Source organism: Bufo bufo, chromosome 5 (assembly GCF_905171765.1).
Source record: "Bufo bufo chromosome 5, aBufBuf1.1, whole genome shotgun sequence".
NCBI classification, from domain to species: domain Eukaryota; kingdom Metazoa; phylum Chordata; class Amphibia; order Anura; family Bufonidae; genus Bufo; species Bufo bufo.
Window position 1 is genome coordinate 218,033,699 of NC_053393.1, and position 23,791 is coordinate 218,057,489.

The 23,791-nt window shown below is 44.7% G+C and overlaps 1 protein-coding gene across 2 annotated transcripts in view; it reads right to left on the minus strand.

Annotated features, from left to right (window-relative positions):
- Nucleotides 1–22,788, minus strand: part of TGM4 (transglutaminase 4) — a 58,820-nt gene extending 36,032 nt beyond the window's left edge. Inside the window, exons 1-4 of one of the 2 annotated variants that reach the window (XM_040433597.1) lie at nt 22,761–22,788; nt 6,132–6,311; nt 3,473–3,579; nt 958–1,090 (exon numbers count right to left, since the gene is read on the minus strand). In XM_040433597.1, coding sequence (XP_040289531.1) covers nt 958–1,090; nt 3,473–3,579; nt 6,132–6,309 — 418 coding nt within the window. In that variant the 5' untranslated portion in view covers nt 6,310–6,311; nt 22,761–22,788. Of the gene's footprint in view, nt 1–957; nt 1,091–3,472; nt 3,580–4,326; nt 4,380–6,131; nt 6,312–22,760 lie in introns of those variants that run through there. The other variant, XM_040433598.1, reaches the window with a different exon arrangement.
- Between the last annotated feature and the right edge of the window lie 1,003 nt (nt 22,789–23,791).

Below are 23,791 nucleotides of genomic sequence, written 5' to 3' on the forward strand. Positions count from 1 at the left end.
TTATCACAGATCTGCTCTACTGGAGGATGCATCTAATATATGGCGAGGCGCAATATTTTGTTGCAATGGTGTTTTGTTGCAAAAAATTCACAAACACAGGGGTCATTTATCAAATCTGCTACACCAGTTTTGTGCAGTAAGAACAGATTTTGGGAGACATTTCACCAAATCTTTTGACATTTGGTGAGCCTCACCACTTTCAGAAGTGGAATGAAAAGTTGGTAGGGATTGGAGATTAGAACAGTGTTATGTTTCATTTATGATCTGCAAATTTTTAAAACGCCAGGTAACCCCCTGGTGTACTTTCACTCACAGGGGCTAAACCTCATCAGACTTGCACCAAATTAAATAAAGCCAAGTGCCACTTTGTAAATTTGGTGCAGCAACATAAACTAAAGACAGACTTAAAACTGACACCAAAAACACAGCAAATGATAAATTCCCCCACAGTGTTCTTCTGGCGTAAGAAGAATGATAAATTCCTCCTTTAGAGCTCATGCACATGACCGTGGTTTGGGTCCGCATCTGATCCACATTTTTTGCTGTCCACATCTGCACGTCCGTTCTGTGCCATCAGTAAAAATATAGAACATGTCCTATTATTGTCTGCATTACAGACAAGGATAGGACTGTTCTATTAGGGGCTGCGCATTCTGTTCCACAAAATGCAGAATGCACACGGTCGGTATCTGCGTTTTGAAGATCCACAATTCGCAACCGCAAAAACTGCTACAGCCGTGTGCATGAGCCCCAAATCTGTAACTGCAAGTATGCTTCAATGGGTACTGTATAGCACAGTGCTGGTTCTGCTTGGAAAAAGAAATCCTTAGTTATTATTCTGTTTCACTTAAATTTTAAGGCAAGCAGAAGTAGAAAATCTTCTATGTGAGCACGACAAATACATGTACATGAGCAACACGAAAACTGGATATAGAAAACAAAATGAAAACTTGTTACCTTTGCACCAGGGGTTGCACAGAAGATAAATGGGATGATCTGCTGCCATATAAATGACTCCTCTTTGTGTTATTATATTTAGGAAGTATATTCCAATGACGGCATTGGCTGGAGTATTCACGGCTACAATACTCTAAGAATAATAATAACATTTGTTGGTACAAACATTAGGAAGAACATGAAATGCCTTCATAGTTAACTTGCTGAATTGAAGGGGATGTCCAGGAGTAGAAAAACATTGGCAGTATCTTTACAAAGCAGCAGCACATCTGTCCATCGGTTGTGTTTGGTATTGCAGCTCAGCTCCATCAAAATGAATGCAGCTGCATTAGCACACATGCAGCGCCGTCTTTAATATTGATTGGCCCCTGGGCAAGAATTTACTTGGGCCCCCTGGATCCCGCCCCCCCCGCACTTTGCTGTACTTGCTATACAGCAGCACTTACCTGTCACGTCCAGGGCCTCCAGGTGACGTCTCCTCTCTGTCATCATCTTCTCTGTAGATCTTCTCTCTCATCATCTTCTCCACTCGGTCTGGACAACTTCTCTCAGCCGCCTCGTCTCTGCAGAGTGTGACACACAGACATCTTAGCTTCCTCACATTCTATCATTATCCCCCAACTGGAGTCCCCACAGTGTTATCCTGATGCTTGCTGTGCCCCCTCCCCCCCCAGGGGTGTAGCTATAGGGGGTGGAGAGGTAGCAGACGCTACCGGGCCCAGGAGCATGAAGGGGCCCAAAGACCCTTGTGCCACATAAGAAGACACACAAAGCACTGAGGGGAGGGGGGCCCAAGCTGAACTCTTGCAACGGGGCCCATGGGCCTTTAGTTACGCCCCCGCCCCCCCCCCCCAAATACCCCCAAATACTATCCTGAAGAAACATTACTGCCCCCCATAGTAATAGTGCTCCTCATAGTCCCACCAATAGTAATTCCCTTCTAGAATGCCCTCATTAGTAACACTGCCCCAACCGTGATAATGCTCCTCAACAATGCCCCCATTATTAGAAGAGCCCTCCCATATTAATAATACCCTCACAGAGTCCCCAGTAGAAATAAGGCACCCCATTGTTTCCCCAGTGGTAATAAAGCTTCCTACAGACCCCTCAGTAGTAATAAGGCCCCCATAGTGCGCTTAGTAGAAAAAAGGCGGATCTACAAGACCCTCCTATAGAGCCCCCAGTAGTAATAAGACCGCCTATAATGTCCCCTGGATCTGCAGTGCCCCCTGCAGTTATAATCCTCCCTCCACCATACAGTCCCATGTAAATAACATCACCTCCTCCCCAGCCGCCTCCAACGCACAATCCCATGTAAACATCACCCCCTAAGGCTACTTTCACACTTGCGTTCGTGCGGATCTGTCCTGTACTTGTACAGGACAGATCCGCACCGATAATACAAACGAATGCATTTGTTCAGGACCGATTCGTTTGTATTAGATTTGAATTTCTAAGTCCCAATACGGATCCGTCCTGACTTACATTAAAAGTCAATGGGGGACGGATCCGTTTACAATTGCACCATTTTGTGTCAATGCAAAGGGATCCGTCCCCATTTACTTACATTGTAAGTCAGGACGGATCCGTTTGGCTCCGCAAGGCCATGCGGACACAAAAACACTGCTTGCAGCATTTTGGGGTCCGCCTCCAAAACGGAACGGGGAGCTGTACGGAGCCAAACGAATGCATTCTGAATGGATCCGCATCCATTCAGAATGCATTGGGGTTAAACTGATGCATTTGGGGCTGCTTGTGAGAGCCTTGAAACGGATCTCACAAGCGGATCCCCAAACCCAAGTGTGAACGTAGCCTAAACATTAAGTCCCATGTACATAAACATCATTCCCCCCACCATCCACTTTAAACATACAGTCCCATGTAAATAACATCACTCCCTCCCCCAGCCACCTCAAGCACACAGTTCCATGTCAACATCATCCCTCCCTTCAGCTCTAACATACATCCTAGTTAAATAACTACAACTCCCAGCATTGCTCTGCCTCTCCCTTCACTTACCTCTCCTCATATACAGACATCAGCATTAGGCTCCTTCTCCTCTTCACTCCGGTCCAATCCTGCACTGGTCACATGATGGTCACATCATCCAGGTCATCCTATTACAGCCTGTTTTGCTGATCACATGACCTGTGATGTCACCACAGGTCCTTCACCTCTTCCCAGTGTATTAGATTCAATTGTATTGCCGTTCTGTGTACAGCAATACAGTTGTATCTAGCAGGCAGGACATTCGGGGCCTGGGACAAAACATCAGGGGCCCAGGCCCCGAATGTTTTAACCTAGCGACGCAGTCACTAGTGAATGGGAGTCGGGAAACAGAGCTCCCTTGGGCCCCCAGGAGCAACTGGGCCCGGGCAGCTGCCCCTTTTGCCCTGCGGCAAAGACGGCCCTGCACACATGACTTGAGGACTGGTGTGGTACTGCTTTGTGGCCATGTTTTCCTAATCCTGGACAACCGCTTTTAAGAGGTTAGTGTTGATTTATTTATTTTTACCTCTTTTCCATGATGCTCTTGGGTTTTAGCACTCCACTCATTAGGCGGTAATTTAGAGTTCAGCTCAATCGCTATGAGAGTTCCATTTGATTTCATTGGCCGGGACCCTAGAATTAACCAACGAGTGTATTCAAATGTTAGTGCAAAGGCCCCAATTTGAATTCGGTTGCAATTCTAATCTATCCAAATTTTTGTTTCAATGGGGTTGTCCAAGGTTTTTTAAAGGACATGTGTTATCAGAAAATGACCTATTGTTTAAATCATATTTTTATGTTTAACTATAACATATTTAAAAAAAATGTTTGGTAGTTATTTTTCATTTTCCATGCCAATATCTATATTTATGTAATAATTGGCCGGCTCTACATCAACAATGTACTAACATTTAATCACAAACATATAAACATATGAAGTACATATATCCCAAATTATGCAAAAAACAAATAACAAAAATCTGTTAAAAATAGACTATATATATACACTGTTATTTATCATAGTATAAAATATAGTCACAGTCCCCTGTTCATTGACAGTGTGGAGCTCTCACTCTGTCACTAAGTGTTTGTATTACACAGCAGTAATTGCAAGTATTAGCAAGGTATCCTGTTAGTGTTCATTTGTTAAAGATCCCATTTACATTTCATTGGCCACGATCTTGATATGGCTGTTTTAAATCACCAATTACCAAATAAAGCACATAGTTGTTATTATAAAGTTTCTATTATTCTGTTATTCAGTGGCACAGTTCCATAACTGGTGTAGATGATAATATATGATAATTTAGTAGGTAGTGATATTGTTCACTTGCCGAAACTCCCACATTGTGATGGATTTCAATAATAATTTATACATACGTGGCTTTATTTGTGTGGATCGCTCTGCAGTTCAAGCCGCTTGTATTCGCACTCTGTGTGCGCGTTGGTGCCAGCACCCGATAGCTGGCACTTGCGCGCTGGAAGTCTTGAAGGCTGATCGTGTTTCGTGGACACTGGTTTAATTATTGATACAGAACCTTGCGTTCTTTAATTTTTGCTGTGTTTTGCTCTTTCCCAGACACGTTTCGAAACTGGTACAGGTTTCTTCCTCAGTGGGCAAAAAAGTTAATTTTTTGCCCACTGGGCAAGAGCAAAACACTGGGAAAGAGCAAAACACAGCAAAAATTAAAGAACGTCCAAGACTTCCAGCGCGCAAGTGCCAGCTATAGGGTGTCGGCACCAATGCGCACACAGAGCGCGAATACAAGCGGCTTGAACTGCAGAGTGATACACATAAATAAAGCCACGCATGTATAAAATATTATTGAAATCCACAACAATCTGGAGTTTTCTGTAAGTGAACAATATCACTACCTACCAAATTATCATATATTATCATCTACACCAGTTATGGAACTGTGCCACTGAATAACAATTGGAACTTCTAATAACAACTACGTGCTTTATATGATAATTGGTGACTTTGCAAAGTTTTAAAACAGCCATAACAAGATCGTGGCCAATGAAATGTGAATGGGATCTTTAACAAATGAACAATAACAGGATACCTTGCTAATACTTGCGATTACTGCTGTGTAATACAAACACTTAGTGACAGAGTGAGAGATCCACACTGTCAATGAACAGGGGACTGTGACTATATTTTATAGTATGATAAATAACAGCATATATAGAGTCTATTTGTAACAGATTTTAGTTACTTGTGTTTTACATCATTTGGGATATATGTATGCCATATGTTTATATGTTTGTGATTAAATGTTGGTACATTGTTGATGTAGAGCCGGCCAATTATTACATATTTCACTGGGATAGCTAGGTGGTATAGCAGGCTGAGCTATATTCCGGCGAGCTCCCATATTTGTATTATTTTTTGTTTATTCCAATATCTACAGTATATTTAAACAAAAAAAACAAACATAAATATCCTGAAGTTTTTGTGCTGTCACTAAGCCTAATAATAAGCGCCACTTCTTGGTCTGTACAGATCACTTTACTGCAGTTACCTACTTATCTGTCATTCTAATCCTGCCTGTAATGATATCACCTCTGTGTATAGATAACACAGTATCCACCATTCACATTCTTTCCTTGTACAATCACTTCTGCACAGGTCACAGAGCATGTCTAGAAAACTCTCCCATAGAAGTTTATGAGGTCCCTTTCAGTCCATCGTGTCTATGGCCTATGGGGCTGCCGTAAAGCAATTTTCTTTATGCTTTCTAAATGCTGCTAAGAAGAGCTTGGCCAAGATGGTTGCCCTCATAATCATGTTCAGGGAAGAGAATTAAAAAATCTGCAATCAGAAAATAGAAACAGATTACAAATAAAGGATGTGTGTTACTACAGTATCTGGTTTTAACTGGCAGATAACATTTTTATGACACATTTCCTTCAAGTGACGTTTTATCCTTCAGGATAGGTCTTCACTAGCTTATTAGAGGGGTTCTTCAATGGAAGCAGCACTATAATAGCAAGCTCCTGAGGATAGGCCATTGCCTAAAAACTCTGGACAACCCCTTTATTTGTTTGGCTTTGCTTCTAACTTCTAACTTTTTTATTTTTGTAAAACTAAGTCATATTAGTTAGTATTTCACAATTAATATCAGTTTATTGCGTTGGGCTCTGATGCCTGTTTCTGCAGGATGTTGCTGAATATTTACCAATGCAGAACTGTAAGGTGATTTTATCTCTGTGAGTCACTTCTCTGTCAAAGGAAATCTTTAGTCTGAATGGCTGTCCACGTCTCACAATGAGGTGGGAGTTGTCAAACTCTGTGGTGTTGTGCTGACAGCCATTCTCCTTCTCGAGGAAGTCCACATTTGTTACTCTCAAAGCCATTTCTACAAAAGAGAAGGAAAAAAAAATTATGAGCCAGAGAACTTTCTCCTATAGATATCTGTTAGAGCTCATGCATACCGTCATATTCCACATAGATCCCAAAGACGGCTCCTAATATCAATCTCTGGACCCTACTATAACTCTGGGTACCTTCCAATATCACATAAGGCACGTGGAGGTTTTGTCTCTTGGATCTCGGTGGATCTGTAAAAAGAAATTCATTGTGGAGCGCTCCATCAGATGACGTCTTACTGAGGTATTCTCCACCAGAAACAGTACTTCTAGCAGAGAATATGCTGCTTGTGATACGGGTCCATGGACATAGTACTGCCGAATGTACGAGCCTTTGCTGGAAATCTGAATCATCATCTTAAATACACTGACACTGGTTTGAATGGACTTTGCTTGAAGGGAACCTTCCTCAGTGAGGGCACCACAAAGTAGTGATAGACATGGTGATTTCATTTGTGTGTCACTCACGCAGGTACGTAAAGATAGGCCTCAGCGCTTAGTGCTCCAGCGATCATATACGTGGTCCCCCGTTCTTCCTGTGTGAATGGAGCAGTACAGCACATGTGTAACCACTGCTCCATTTTCATTCAGCTGTACACAGCAGTCCTATTGCTGGTTAACCCCTTAGTGACCAGCTTGTTTTGGTCCTTATTGACCAAGGGATTTAATAAATAATTGAATGAGTTTAATACATGTTTTTTTTTTTACTTTTTTTTTTTTACCAATTAATAGTCCTACAAATGGACTATAACAGGCAATCTTTTGATTGCTTTTAAAATACAGTGCACTATCTCTATAGTGCATTGTATTTTAATGTCAGTGCTATACTGACATTGACCAGCAGGCTGCACCAGTGAGACCAGGCTACAGCCAGCCTTTACACACATTGGCATCCCACGATCGCATTTGTGGGGTGCCGATGGGAGACAAAGGGAGTCTGCTCCCTCTGTCACCGCTTACATGCGGCGGGGCGCCATTGCTAGTAGTATGTTAGGGGTTAAACAGCCAGGATAGGCACTTCTGTTGGTCCGGGCTGTTAGAGCAGGAGCGTGGCTCTCATGTGAGCCGAGCCCTGACTCTCTGCTGCAGGGGGGACCCGTGCAACGCTTAAACCAGGCCACCGTGAAAGGGCAGCTGCTCGGCCTAAGGCCCCTTAGTGGGCCCCAAGAGGTCATATATTTATAACCTTTCCTATGGATAGGTCTTAATGTTTTTTTTTCTTAAACTTTGAATTGGTAGTAGTACTAGTAATTCCTATTATCATTTTAGCTCACTATAGCAGTAAAAAAACTAAATGATTAAAATGTTCTTTGGATTTTTGCATCTGTTAAAGAAAAGGAGCAGTAGCAGGCAAAGTATTCTTAATTATAAAGGGCATTCTTTAGGGTATATGTCACCAGACAGAGCCTCTGATGTTAGAGCTGGTGGCCCTTAGAAGAACACCCAGGCCTCAACAATCTAGCAATTGGAGTTAGGCCAAACTCATTGACCTCCACTGATACTGTCAGGACATAAGTATAAATGGCAGTACACTTTAAGGTTTAGGGGGGAACTAACTCTCCTTAGGGAGAGAGCACCTTAATCAGCGTGAGGAGACTTATAGGCCATACATGCTCCTGTGGAATTCTGGGAGGGAAGAAATGCAAATGAGCTCTTAACAAGCTCTGCCTCTAATGCCACCAGATGTAAGGCAGCTATCCTATAAGTCAATGTTCAGCTCTTAAAATAAGCCTTGAGACATGATTTGGATATTAAATAAGCCAGCACCTCATCTGCAGACAGCTGTTTCAGGGTGATTGCCCCTCATCAGTGCAGAGCAGAGAGTACTGGCTTAACTGGGTGAGAGGCCTGTGTCCGGGTCCGGAGGGAACTGTTGTGCCTTTTCATAGGTAAATGCGTTGATATCCAATTCATTATTGTCAAAATGGATGTTCATTGCCTTTAAGAGCCATGCTCGACTATAGTTGCAATTTTGTATGTCTTGAGTAGGCCAAATTAAGGTCACACAAAGGTTTATACTCTTTAATGTTATTCTTCTCATGAATGTACCAGTCTGAGAAGATGCCTCCTTGTCTACTTATAAATTTATGACGGGAGATAAGATAAGAAGCAGCTGGTGATAATTACCTATACAATTAGGCATTTATTAATGAAGCAAAATATATAATATGTATGTATTCATTTAATGAGCCTTAGTTAGTCCTTAGCATAAGACAATCAGTAGGACATATAAATATTTGTTTATATTATATTGTTATATGTTACGAAGACAACATGTATCCAGTATATTGTATATATATTTCTCATTAGAAGAGTGTCTGTGAAGATGTGTGTTTTGTAACAATTAATCACATCTTTGGTATGACAGAGGAGGTACTGATATCTCTGTAAGAAAACAAGGACATTTACGATCCACAAATAAACAGTGTGAGAAACTTTAAGTGAGACGCCTAGAGGTCTGTCTCTAATTGCTACAAGTGTCAGAATTAATCCCTATGGCTTTGAATTAAAGCTTCTAAGGTCAAAATGTATATTCAGACTTAGCAGGGCCACCTATGTATCAGTAGGTGACATTACAACGGTAGCAAAAGTGCATTCTGGGTAGGGTTATGATGTCACATTTTTTATCAATGGTCACGCCCATCCGACAATGATTGGAAAGTTCTAAACTAGGAAGGTGTGTCTAACTGATAAGTTTGGGATCATAAGCCATACACAGGAGGAGGAAGAAAAGAGAAGAAGGAGAAGTAGAGGGGTCTATCTAAATGAAAGCCATGATGAGATGCGCTATGATGGACCACCCAGCTTTCCTAGGAGCAGAAGTGAGATTCCTACTAGGACTTGGTAAGAGACACAGGAAATGATATTTCATTTTATTAAGACTAATTTGATAGTGTGGGTGAAATTATACCATCTAGATTGGCGAATAAATAAATAATTAAATTAATTGATCATTTCCATATTGAGATGTAGTCTTAGGATATTGTGAGGCTTCATTCTACCTGCAGAAGAATCTAGACTCATAATCTAACAAAGCATTAAATAATTGCTTTTATATATATATATATATATATATATATATATATATAACATTCTTCGCCAAGCTAAGTGATGGATTCCCACAGGAAGGACTTATTTCAAGTCCTCCCATTTAAGATATGGTCTAGCAAAATCCTAGATCCCTGTTATTTGTCTTAATAGTCTTACCAAAGTTATATATGTGAAAATAGTCCAGGATGGGGCGGAAGGATACAGTTATCTCTTCTAAGTTATATCCTTGGATAGATTTGCCCATGCCTGAAGTCATGTGGTGTGTAGTTGCTTAGGGGGGGTGGAATGTATTTAGCATTCTATATTGATGTCTAGGATTAGACATGCCCATCCTGATATCATGAGGTTTTCTCTGAACAGAAGTAATGTATATAACTTATGTTCATACTATGATATCCTAACCTGATAATAGCTTGTGTATAATGTGACAAGTTATTTCCACTCACATGTATTGTTAAGCTTGTAATGCTTTATATTAACGCTATATATATTAATTAGCATGTATCTTTGTGTTTATTTACTTATATATGTTTATAATCTTGTAACCAATAAATCTGCATATTTTTATAATACCTGTGTATTATTGTATAATGCAGAACTACATTTTATCATTAACGTCATCTCACGTCAAAAAGAACTTATTTATCTGAGGAAATAGTCGGACTCAGATGTGAATTGTATCAATTAGGTTGTCTACAATTCACCAGGTCATGATTTTAAGAATTTATGACAAATTTTATTAATTTTATTTTTTTATGATTAATTATTTTTATGACCATAATTAATAATTCTTAATTTAATTATTACCCACCGACAGAACTAACTCTCCTTTAGTCTCCTCACACTGATTAAGGTGCTCTCTCCCTAAGGAGAGTTAGTTCCCCCCTGACCTGGACACAGGCCTCTCACCCAGTTAAGCCAGTACTCTCTGCTCTGCACTGATGAGGGGCAATCACCCTGAAACAGCTGTCTGCAGAGGAGGTGCTGGCTTATTTAATATCCAAGTCATGTCTCAAGGCTTATTTTAAGAGCTGAACATTGACTTATAGGATAGCTGCCTTACATCTGGTGGCATTAGAGGCAGAGCTTGTTAAGAGCTCATTTGCATCCCTTCCGTCCCACTTTAAGGTTTGATATGACATTATAATCCTGTTACCCATCTTTCTATATTTCTCTGAAGACAGTATTTTAATGGACTAACTGAAATAATGTACTAGTACATGTGTGTGCCAACACAAACAATGTAATACAAAATAAATACACCTTGTAGGTACTGATAGATTAGTATCATCATCAATACAAGAAACCTGCTGCTCAGGACATACCCCTGAGGAGACCTTTGAATCCATGTGAGGTACAGGGCTGGTTCTAGCTTTGTTAGAAAAAGGTGGTCATGTGCTATATGATGTCTGATTTTCATTTTTTACCTTAATCATGGTACAAACCCCTTTAAAGGTGTGTTGGGTCCTTTTACATGAAAGATAAATTGCCCGAAATGAGCACTGAATTCTGGATCAATGTAGTCTATGCTGTGCTATTCTTTTATTATTGCGTTTAGAAGTTATAAATAAATGACTATGTTTGCAGTGAAGGTCCATCTGGGTGTTACCAGTTGGGGGGTGTCCCGCCACAGTCTGAAACTATCCAATAGTGATGAGCGGCAGGGCCAATATTCGAATTTGCAATATTTCACAAATATTTTGTAGAATATTCATCATATATTCGCGAATTCAAGAATATGCTATTATTTTCTTGATTGCGAAAATCGGCAATGTAATATTCGCGTAAAGCGCACGCAATACAAGCGTGGGTCACTTTTTCTACATTTTCCAAGCTGCTAGAAGTTTCCTGAGACCAGGGCCGGACTGGCCTGCCGGGATACCGGGAAATTTCCCGGTAGGCCGGCAAGCTTGAGTGCCGCAAGGCCGCGGCCCTGGTGACAAGTGGGGGCGGCCGCGGCCGGCGGCAGGGCAGAGCAGGAGATGAGCGCCTCCATTGCGGAAGCGCTCATCTCCATAGTCATCTGTATTGCCGTCCTCAGGACGGCAATACAGATGCCTGTGCTGCGGCAGAGGAGGGAGAGGTGTGTCCCCTCCTGTTCCTCTGATAGGCTGCCGGCCTAGTGCTGGTAGCCTATCAGAGGCCGGTGCAGGCGGCGCGATGACGTCATCGCGTCGCCTGAGCCGTATAGCGAGGGACACAGACGGAAGAGGCGGCTTGCATCGCATAACATCGCTGGAGGTAAGTATAAGTGTTTTCATTTTTTTTTTTTATATATAGGTACAATACTGGGCTGGCACATGATAATGGGGGGACTACTGTGCTGGGCTGGCACATGATAAGGGGGGCTACTGGGCTGGCACTTAAGGGGGGACTACTGGGCTGGGCTGGCACATGATAAGGGGGGCTACTGGGCTGGCACATAAGGGGGGACTACTGGGCTGGGCTGGCACATGATAAGGGGGGCTACTGGGCTGGCACATGATAAGGGGGACTACTGGGCTGGGCTGGCACATAAGGGGGGCTACTGGGCTGGCACATGATAAGGGGGGACTACTGGGCATGACACATGATAAGGGGGGACTACTGGGCTGGCACATGATAAGGGGGGCTACTGGCACATGATATGGGGGGGCTACTGGCACATGATATGGGGGCACTCTGGCTACTGGCACATGATATGGGGGCACTCTGGCTACTGGCACATGATAATGGGGGGGCTCTGGCTACTGGCACATGATATGGGGGGGCTCTGGCTACTGGCACATGATATGGGGGGGGCTCTGGCTACTGGCACATGATATGGGGGGGCTCTGGCTACTGGCACATGATATGGGGGGCTCTGGCTACTGGCACATGATATGGGGGGCTCTGGCTACTGGCACATGATAAGGGGCGCTACTGGCACATGATAAGGGGGGCTACTGGCACATGATAAGGGGGGCTACTGGCACATAAGGGGGCTACTGGCACATAAGGGGGACTACAGGCACATAAGGGGGCTATTGGCACATAAGGGGGGGGCTACTGGCACATGGTAAGGGGGGCTACTGGCCCATAAGGGGGGCTACTGGCCCATAAGGGGGGCTACTGGCACATAAGGGGGCTATTGGCACATGATAAGGGGGGCTACTGGCACATGATATGGGGGGGCTACTGGCACATGATATGGGGGCACTCTGGCTACTGGCACATGATATGGGGGCACTCTGGCTACTGGCACATGATAATGGGGGGGCTCTGGCTACTGGCACATGATATGGGGGGGCTCTGGCTAATGGCACATGATATGGGGGGCTCTGGCTAATGGCACATGATATGGGGGGGCTCTGGCTACTGGCAATTGATATGGGGGGCTCTGGCTACAGGCACATGATGGTGGGGGGGCTCTTATTTCTGGCACATGATTGGGGGCACTCTGGCTACTGGCACATGATATGGGGGGCTCTGGCTACTGACACATGATATGAGGGGGCACTGGCTACTGGAACATGATGGTGGGGGGGCTCTTATTACTGGCACATGATTGGGGGCATCTATGGGGGCACATCTTACTGCAGATTATTGGGGGGCACTATAGGGGCATCTACTGAGGCTAAAAAGAAGATATTTTATATGGGGGCTCTGTATAGGGGCATTTTATACTGGGACACATTATGGTGGGTACTATGGGGAAGGGGGGGAGCACTATGGGGGTCATCTACGGGGGCACTGAGAAGGGGTATTTTATATTGGCACATTATGGGAACATTAGCTCAACTGGGGGCATTACAAAGGGGTATGTTTTGCATATTATAAGGAGAATTATTACTACTGGGGGGGGGCATTATGGGGGGCTTTATTACTCCCCCATGGTATGACCCCCTAGTAGCAGCACCATCCTCTCCCTGCTCTGCTATCCCTCTACCCTTTCTCCAAATCCTTATTATGAAATCTTTCTCATTAGGATAAAGCACAACATCAGCTCCGCCGAGCCCCCGGCCAAGTGTTGAAGTGGCGTCCGAGATCCCCAAGGGCCAAGTCAAGTAAGTCAAGTTTTTATGGGGGTTCTACAAAAGAGCTATCGTGGGGCAAAGTTCATATTCGTGTTTACACACGTGTTTTAAAATTAATGCTTTCTCCTATTATAAACAAGTAAATAATGACGCAATGCTGTGGGGCTGGTGTGCAACTTTTTCCAGGGCTGGTTTTTATCCCCAGTCCGGCCCTGCCTGAGACTGGAGAAAATGGTTATCTCCCACTAACTCTCTGCATTTTATATATATATATATATATATATATATATATATATATATATACACTGCTCAAAAAAATAAAGGGAACACAAAAATAACACATCCTAGATCTGAATTAATTAAATATTCTTCTGAAATACTTTGTTCTTTACATAGTTGAATGTGCTGACAACAAAATCACACAAAAAAAAAAAAATGGAAATCAAATTTTTAACCCATGGAGGTCTGGATTTGGAGTCACACTCAAAATTAAAGTGGAAAAACACACTACAGGCTGATCCAACTTTGATGTAATGTCCTTAAAACAAGTCAAAATGAGGCTCAGTAGTGTGTGTGGCCTCCACGTGCCTGTATGACCTCCCTACAACGCCTGTGCATGCTCCTGATGAGGTGGCGGACGGTCTCCTGAGGGATCTCCTCCCAGACCTGGACTAAAGCATCTGCCAACTCCTGGACAGTCTGTGGTGCAACGTGACGTTGGTGGATAGAGCGAGACATGATGTCCCAGATGTGCTCAATTGGATTGAGGTCTGGGGAACGAGCGGGCCAGTCCATAGCATCAATGCCTTCGTCTTGCAGGAACTGCTGACACACTCCAGCCACATGAGGTCTAGCATTGTCTTGCATTAGGAGGAACCCAGGGCCAACCACACCAGCATATGGTCTCACAAGGGGTCTGAGGATCTCATCTCGGTACCTAATGGCAGTCAGGCTACCTCTGGCGAGCACATGGAGGGCTGTGCGGCCCTCCAAAGAAATGCTACCCCACACCATTACTGACCCAATGCCAAACCGGTCATGCTGGAGGAAGTTGCAGGCAGCAGAATGTTCTCCACGGCGTCTCCAGACTCTGTCACATGTGCTCAGTGTGAACCTGCTTTCATCTGTGAAGAGCACAGGGCGCCAGTGGCGAATTTGCCAATCTTGGTGTTCTCTGGCAAATGCCAAACGTCCTGCACGGTGTTGGGCTGTAAGCACAACCCCCACCTCTGGATATCGGGCCCTCATATCACCCTCATGGAGTCTGTTTCTGACCGTTTGAGCAGACACATGCACATTTGTGGCCTGCTGGAGGTCATTTTGCAGGGCCCTGGCAGTGCTCCTCCTGTTCCTCCTTGCACAAAGGCGGAGGTAGCGGTCCTGCTGCTGGGTTGTTGCCCTCCTACGGCCTCCTCCACATCTCCTTATGTACTGGCCTGTCTCCTGGTAGCGCCTCCATGCTCTGGACACTACGCTGACAGACACAGCAAACCTTCTTGCCACAGCTCGCATTGATGTGCCATCCTGGATAAGCTGCACTACCTGAGCCACTTGTGTGGGTTGTAGACTCCGTCTCATGCTACCACTAGAGTGAAAGCACCGCCAGCATTCAAAAGTGACCAAAACATCAGCCAGGAAGTATAGGAACTGAGAAGTGATCTGTGGTCACCACCTGCAGAACCACTCCTTTATTGGGAGTGTCTTGCTAATTGCCTATAATTTCCACCTGTTGTCTATCCCATTTGCACAACAGCATGTGAAATTGATTGTCACTCAGTGTTGCTTCCTAAGTGGACAGTTTGATTTCACAGAGGTGTGATTGACTTGGAGTTACATTGTGTTGTTTAAGTGTTCCCTTTATTTTTTTGAGCAGCGTATATATATATATATATATATATATATAACAAAGAAATCAGACTGCACTCCAGTTGTATCTTCAGTGAAAAAAGGTTTATTCACCCATAGGTGGCACAAGCGACGTTTCGGCTCGCAATGAGCCTTTCTCATGAGAAAGGCTCATTGCGAGCCGAAACGTCGCTTGTGCCACCTATGGGTGAATAAACCTTTTTTCACTGAAGATACAACTGGAGTGCAGTCCGATTTCTTTGTTCCGTATCAGTGGGTAAGCACCAGTTACCATACTCGGACAGTGCAACCTTTCTACTTGTTTTCTGGCTTGGTGGTGCTGCTGGTTATTTTTATATATATATATATATATATATATATATATATACAGTACAGACCAAAAGTTTGGACACACCTTCTCCTTCAAAGAGTTTTCTTTATTTTCATGACTATGAAAATTGTAGATTCACACTGAAAGCATCAAAACTATGAATTAACACATGTGGAATTATATACATAACAAACAAGTGTGAAACAACTGAAAATATGTCATATTCTAGGTTCTTCAAAGTAGCCACCTTTTGCTTTGATTACTGCTTTGCACACTCTTGGCATTCTCTTGATGAGCTTCAAGAGGTAGTCCCCTGAAATGGTTTTCACTTCATAGGTGTGCCCTGTCAGGTTTAATAAGTGGGATTTCTTGCCTTATAAATGGGGTTGGGACCATCAGTTGCGTTGAGGAGAAGTCAGGTGGATACACAGCTGATAGTCCTACTGAATAGACTGTTAGAATTTGTATTATGGCAAGAAAAAAGCAGCTAAGTAAAGAAAAACGAGTGGCCATCATTACTTTAAGAAATGAAGATCAGTCAGTCAGCCGAAAAATTGGGAAAACTTTGAAAGTAAGGGCTATTTGACCATGAAGGAGAGTGATGGGGTTCTGCGCCAGATGACCTGGCCTCCACAGTCACCGGACCTGAACCCAATCGAGATGGTTTGGGGTGAGCTGGACCGCAGAGTGAAGGCAAAAGTGCCAACAAGTGCTAAGCATCTCTGGGAACTCCTTCAAGACTGTTGGAAGACCATTTCAGGGACTACCTCTTGAAGCTCATCAAGAGAATGCCAAGAGTGTGCAAAGCAGTAATCAAAGCAAAAGGTGTCTACTTTGAAGAACCTAGAATATGACATATTTTCAGTTTTTTCACACTTTTTTGTTATGTATATAATTCCACATGTGTTAATTCATAGTTTTGATGCCTTCATAGTCATGAAAATAAAGAAAACTCTTTGAATGAGAAGGTGTGTCCAAACTTTTGGTCTGTACTGTATATATATATATATAAGCCAGTGATGGTGAACCTTTTATAGACCGAGTGCCCAAACTGCAACCCAAAACCCACATATTTATTGCAAAGTGATACTACAGTACAATACAGTATATCTTCCATGTACTTTATCGTTTAGGTTTTAATAGCCTGCCTACATTTAATGTGCTGCCTATGCTGTTCATAGTGTTCCCTGCGATGATGAATGGCAGGAAAAGTCTAGGACATATTGGTACACCATAGACTTTCTCCAGGGCGCGGGTGCCCACAGAGAGGGCTCTGAGTGCCACCTATGGCACCTGTGCCATAGGTTCACCACCACTGATATAAGCTAACTAACTGTGGCGAAACCAACCTCGCCACTGTGTTTTGGAAGGGGCTGTTTGCCAGCCTCCTGCCCCAGGATTATGGCCCATACTAACTTTGAAGGAGAAGACAGACCAGCCGCACAGCTTAAATCTGTGGAACTGTTTTGGGCAGGAAAGCCATGCTTGCGGCCGGCCAAATGTGACTTCCAAGGAATTCGGGAACCCCTGCTCGGATCTGGGTGATTTTTGGATATGTTGTTCATCCAGATCAGAGCTATCCATGGATGTATACATTATGGGGATGTGTGGGGTTTTGAGGTGTTTTCTGTGTGTTGGGAAAAATGTGTGTTTTCTGTCTGGTAGTGATTAAGTTAGCCCATTACGTTTGGTAATTGTATTTTGTGGATTGCGGCCAGTGTGTTAGTTAATTGTGTCTCAGACAATGCTCATCGTATTTTGTTGATTGCGTTACAGACAGAGGGAAGAGGATTTTGTGTACAATTGCTGGGAGGGTTTCAATACTGTAAATGCATGTGATTGGCTAAAATATAAACTGTCACAGTCTTTTACAAGGGCCCCAGGGAGAGTGTCCCTTGCTAGGAGACCTGCATAAAAGGCTGAAAAATAACCCATTAAAGAGTTCCTGCTTTGCCCCTTTATGAAGTCTTGGCTCATGTTTGGGGGATGGGATAACTACACTCTTGGGGATTGCTATATCATAATACTCCCCTGAGTATAAGCTCTTGTAAGAGCTTGTTCCTGGTTCCTGTCTCGGCATTTAGGAGAGGTTCACCCACTGGAGCCTGGAGCGTTGTTGTAGGTCCAGGGTGGGTAGGAGACGGCGAGACCTCCACCAAGCCTCGGCGGTTCATGGGGTCTGCAGTGCTGACGGTGTCAAGTGGAGTGCTTGGAGTCCTCTTGAAGCACTAGGAGCATCTATCAACGGAGGTACCCGGTCGGGGTGCTAGGCGTTCCGTTACATTGGCAAGCAGTGGGATGGCGTCCTAGTGTGAGGAGAAGCAGCTCGGAGACACCGTTCGTGGATTTACAAAATTTAGGGCACCGCTAGTATCCGTACAGCGCCCCTGGCTACAGCAATATGGATGCCGTTGGTTCCTGCACAGCATTCCATGAGGAAGATCACCCGGATTACAGGAATGCCGAGCGAAAAGGCGTATGGCGCGTATGGGGTGAGAGTCTTCCCAGTGAGGAGCAGAGATTACGAATGCGATTGGCGCTGCCACTACCTCTACTGGGAGAGCAACCATTGACGGAGTGGGTGTCAGAGCTTGAGACACTGGTATGGCAGGAAACCTGGCTGGATGACGCTTACCAAGCACTATGGTGGGACACAGTACGACAGTCTCCATGGATGGAGGAGTACGCCAAGCACGAAGGTGAGGAATATAATTGCCCTGGGTTATTGTGGGAGTCTTTTGAAGACATTGACTTTGGGAGCACAGAAGAATCTAGATTTTGGGACATTACTGACTACAGGGGGACTTGCAAAATTGGCCTACCACTAGTGGGGAGAGGGCAGATCTGACCTTTCTGGTCCAAAGGGAGTGGGAGCTGGAGCAAGATTATCAACAGTTGTTTCGCTCCATTGAAGCCCAGCGCAAGATACAAGACAGTTGGATACCAGGCCCAGACCTGCAGCCCTACCCCTGGCAAGTCACAGCTGAGGTATCCCCTACTTCCTTACCAACTGTGGAGGTAGGGGACTACATAGACTGGTAATGGGAGGAACCCCAGTCGGCAGGTGGAGATGGGACCGTAGTCACTCCACCGGCCCAACAGGGTGGCTGGGGAGGCGGCCCAGATCGCCAACTGCCACTGGGAGTCCAGGGGGAGGAGATGGTCGGTCCCTCACCCCTGCAACAACCAGCATCACGGGTAGTGGAGACAGTCGGTCTCACTCCCCAGCGGCAGTGTACTTTGAAGGGAGAGGAGACCACCGGTCTCTCTCCCCAACCACAGGGGGACAGCACCCCTAACTCCGATGGTGCAGATGGGACCGCAGTCTCTGCACCAGGCCTACCGGGATGCTGGACGGCCGGTACGGATCCCCCACCAACCCTGCAGGAATGCCAGGAGGAGGAGGTAAACGATCCCTCCTCTCCACAGCTGATCCGCAACAAGGTCCTGGGTCAGGATTCCCTGACCCCATCCCAGTGGAAGAGCTGGAATCTGGGCAGAGCGCAGTCGGCCTTTTCCCTCCCCTATCCTCTTCTCCAGAGCCGGACTTCCCACAGGCTACCCCAGCGGAAGAGCTGGCATCTGGGCAGAGCGCAGTCGGCCTCTGCCCTCCCCTATCCTCTTCTCCTGAGCCGGACTTCCCACAGGCTACCCCAGCGGAAGAGCTGGCATCTTGGCAGAGCGCAGTCGGCTTCTGTCCTCCCTTATCCTCTTCTCCAGAGCCGGACTTCCCACAGGCTACCCCAGCAGAAGAGCTGGCATCTGGGCAGAGTGCAGTCGGCCTCTGCCCTCCCCTATCCTCTTCTCCAGAGCCGGAATTCCCACAGGCTACCCCAGCGGAAGAGCTGGCATCTGGGCAGAGCGCTGTCGGCCTCTGCCCTCCTCTATCCTCTTGTCCAGAGGCTGATTCCCCACTGGCTACCCCAGCAGAAGAGCTGGCATCTGGGCAGAGCGCAGTCGGCCTCTGCCCTCCCCTATCCTCTTCTCCAGAGCCGGACTTCCCACAGGCTACCCCAGCGGAAGAGCTGGCATCTGGGCAGAGCGCAGTCGGCCTCTGCTCTCCCCTATCCTCTTGTCCAGAGGCTGACTCCCCACTGGCTACCCCAGCGGAAGAGCTGGCATCTGGGCAGAGCGCAGTCGGCCTCTGCCCACCAAGTACCTACAGCTCCAAGCTAGAGAACCACAAGGAAGCAAGGAGTAGCAGATGCCCACTCAACAGCTGGGGACATACAGAACAGAGTCAGGCCCCAAAATTCAACAGGTACAGTATTGGGTTGTGGGTGGACTGCCAGACTAACTCAGGTACTGACCGGCGTGAGGTCAGGTATCTGGTTAGTCTTCCCTGGGAGGGGGAGATGTGTGGCGAAACCAACCTCGCCACGGTGTTTTGGAGGGGGCTGTTTGCCAGCCTCCTGCCCCAGGATTATGGCCCATACTAACTTTGAAGGAGAAGACAGACCAGCCGCACAGCTTAAATCTGTGGAACTGTTTTGGGCAGGAAAGCCATGCTTGTGGCTGGCCAAATGTGACTTCCATGGAATTCGGGAACCCCTGCTCGGATCTGGGTGATTTTTGGATATGTTGTTCATCCAGATCAGAGCTATCCATGGATGTATACATTATGGGGATGTGTGGGGTTTTGAGGTGTTTTCTGTGTGTTGGGAAAAATGTGTGTTTTCTGTCTGGTAGTGATTAAGTTAGCCCATTACGTTTGGTAATTGTATTTTGTGGATTGCGTCTCAGACAATGCCAGTGTGTTAGTTAATTGTGTCTCAGACAATGCTCATTGTATTTTGTTGATTGCGTTACAGACAGAGGGAAGAGGATTTTGTGTACAATTGCTGAGAGGGTTTCAATACTGTAAATGCATGTGATTGGCTAAAATATAAACTGTCACAGTCTTTTACAAGGGCCCCAGTGAGAGTGTCCCTTGCTAGGAGACCTGCATAAAAGGCTGAAAAATAACCCATTAAAGAGTTCCTGCTTTGCCCCTTTATGAAGTCTTGGCTCATGTTTGGGGGATGGGATAACTACACTCTTGGGAATTGCTATATCATAATACTCCCCTGAGTATAAGCTCTTGTAAGAGCTTGTTCCTGGTTCCTGTCTCTGCAATTAGGAGAGGTTCACCCACTGGAGCCTGGAGCCTTGTCGTAGGGCCAGGGTGGGTAGGAGACAGCGAGACCTCCACCAAGCCTCGGCGGTTCGTGGGGTCTGCAGTGCTGATGGTGTTAAGTGGAGTGCTTGGAGTCCTCTTGGAAGCACTAGGAGCATCTATCAACGGAGGTACCCAGTCGGGGTGCTAGGCGTTCCGTTACACTAGCTATCTAATGTAATTAAACAGTAAAGCACAGAGCACAGCAATGACATGGCTGTCTCTCTCAGAACTTTAAAAAACTGTAGAAAATGACTGCTGGGGAGGTTCTTATATATTATGGGGTAGGCAACTTTTCTATTGGTTGCTAGGGATGTTGCTAAGCTCTGACAAAGACATTGCAGCCTTCTCATTGGCCCACAAGCAAGATGCAGGGAGGGTTCATAGGTTCAGATGAAAAAAAATCTAGAATATTTGAAAATACGAATATACTGTATATCACTATATTCTAAATATTCGCGAATTCTCGAAGTGCCGATATTCGCGATTAATATTCGCTATTCGAATATCTGCGCCCAACACTACTATCCAATCAGTGCTGCCAGGGTCAGACTGTGAGCTAAAACAGACATGTCAGAAGAGGTAACGGGTCCTCTTTAAAGCGAGTCTTTTAGTCTGGAGCAGCGGATGATTTAAAGAGAATCAGTCAGCTCTAAAACACCCCCCAAACTAGAGTAGGCGGTGTATAGTGTAAGTGACTCTCAATGCATTTTACTGCTGGTTTATAGGAGCATAGCATCAGAATACAAGTGAGTATGAAGATGAAAATTACATAACCAGACTCAACATTATTAGCACTATACACTGCTTACTCTAGTTTGGGGTGTTTAGGAGCTGACAGATTCCCTTTAAGAGGTTAGTAAGGGTTTATTTGCCATTTATCACCTAAGCAGCTGCTGGAAAAAAAAAATTTGAGCCCCGGAGCCTCTTTGTTCTTTTTGTATATTTCCAAATTTAGACAACACAATTATAGTGAGATAAGGAGCTTCAGTGGAGCAAAATCATTTCAATATTAGACCATAGCAAAATACAGATGAAGGATGTGAAAGTTGTGTCAAGGGTGTGGGTACCAGCGTGGCAGTACTGCAGCCAATTTGCGGTGGCAGAACCTTGTTCTGGTCAAATTTGCCTTCTCTATTGTGGCATGAATCTTTGCAGGAAGGAGGTGAATGTGGCCTTGAGGGCCGCAAGTGTTGTCCTGTAATGAAAGTTATGGTGGCATGAATATGTGCCTCGTCTGAGTTACCAGCCTGTCAATGAAGAAATCATAACTACTGGTGAAAACATGTCAGAACTTATGTAATCATAATAGTGCAAGGGATATTGTAACAAAAGTGAGATTTTTGGGGTTACTCCTTCAAAGCTGTTGGTCTCCCAGCAAGGTAAAACTCTACAGGGTTGTTCAAGGGAGTGCGGTAGGGTCCCATTAGATCTGAGGATTGTACATTCATTTCCCCTAGGGGGCTAAAAAAAAAAAGAAAAGTTTTTAAAAATATGAAAATTCGTATCACTGTGTTACCGCATTGCCGCATCTCAAAATGCCCAAACTATTCCCACAGAAAATAAGCATTCATACAGCTATGGGAACAGAAAAATAAAGTTATGTCTCCGGGAAGGCAGGGAATGAAAAACAAAAACTCAAAAATGGAAAATCGCTCGGTCAGGAAAGGGTTAAGTAGGTTAAAATTACATTCACACACACTGCACAGTGTATAATATTGGCAAGTGATTATTGGAAAAGCAGTATATGATTATTTTCCTTACCACCATGAACTTATCAAGATTCATTTACTGAGTGTATGATATAGAAAATTAGAATAAAAGGCTGCAAAACCATAAAACAGAAGTGGGCATAACTACCTGGGTAGTAAGAAAAGGAAGGCAGAAAGCAATGCACAGCCGATATACAGTCATTCACAGCCAGCATACTTTACAGTACCCACAGCCACTCCCAGGGTCTGTACCATCACCACCAAATTAACATCTGCCTCACTTAACAGCTCCCTGCATGTGATCTATGTGAGAGAGCTCCTACAGAGCTAGGTAGGTGTTTGTCACTCACCAGTAAGAAGAATCCAGAACGTCCTTATGAAGTTGCTCTAAGGTCAGAAGTTGGGGGTAGAAACTACACCCTTTATATTCAATCTGAGAATCTGACAACAGAGGAAATTCTCCAATGAGGCAATGTTTGTCTAACATCAACCATGCGACTGGGGCAAACATGGATTACGACAAGATAATAAGAGGAGGAGAGGTTTAGTGGTTATGGCGATTACTGCATAGTTGAAATCCCAGACTCAAATTTCAGAAAATGGGTGGACGGTATGTTCTTTAGGAAGCCAGTCATTGTACTGTATAACAAATATATAAAACAGACTTGGGGGAATACAATAAATTTACGATGTCCAGAATCCCATTAGTAACTAGAATTCCTATTATTCTTTGGAGTTTTACACGTGCTGTTCAAGGTTAAATTAGAAACCACAGAAGGTGAAATGCCCAGTCAACCAAAAGCAAGAGCATACATGTGCACCCTTGGCTTGGTCAAGAATGTATGTGTCTAGAATAGGGAAAAGGCAGATAGCCACTGCCAGACACTTCTGGCAGCTGCTTATCTCCCCGAGAACAACGGGATTGGGCAGTTGAAATTCAACTGCCGATCCTTATCATCCCTATATGTCACGTAGAGAGTCGGAGGTCCCCATACACATTAGATGGACAGACAGTTCAGCTGAAATTGGTGGGTTTTGCTGACACTTATCTTATGTATGGGTATGTTTACTTCCACTTCCAAAAACGAAAAGTATGCTTTAAAGGGTAGACCTCAGTGAAATTCTGACATGTGTGCACTGTCAAAGTGACTCATGGAAGAAAGCTGCTAAATTGGCTCATTAACATCAATGTATGTGATACCATGTCTTCTGGTTCCCAGGCAGGCATGCTTCTGAAACTTGAAGCTGCCAACTGAAAGGGAAAAGTAATATCAATGGATGGCCATGTAATCCATGGTTGGGCTAAATTTTTTGCTTAGCAGCTTTCCGTTCTGATGGATAGAGGTGGGTTCTAATGGCAAATGCACCTGCATCCATATTT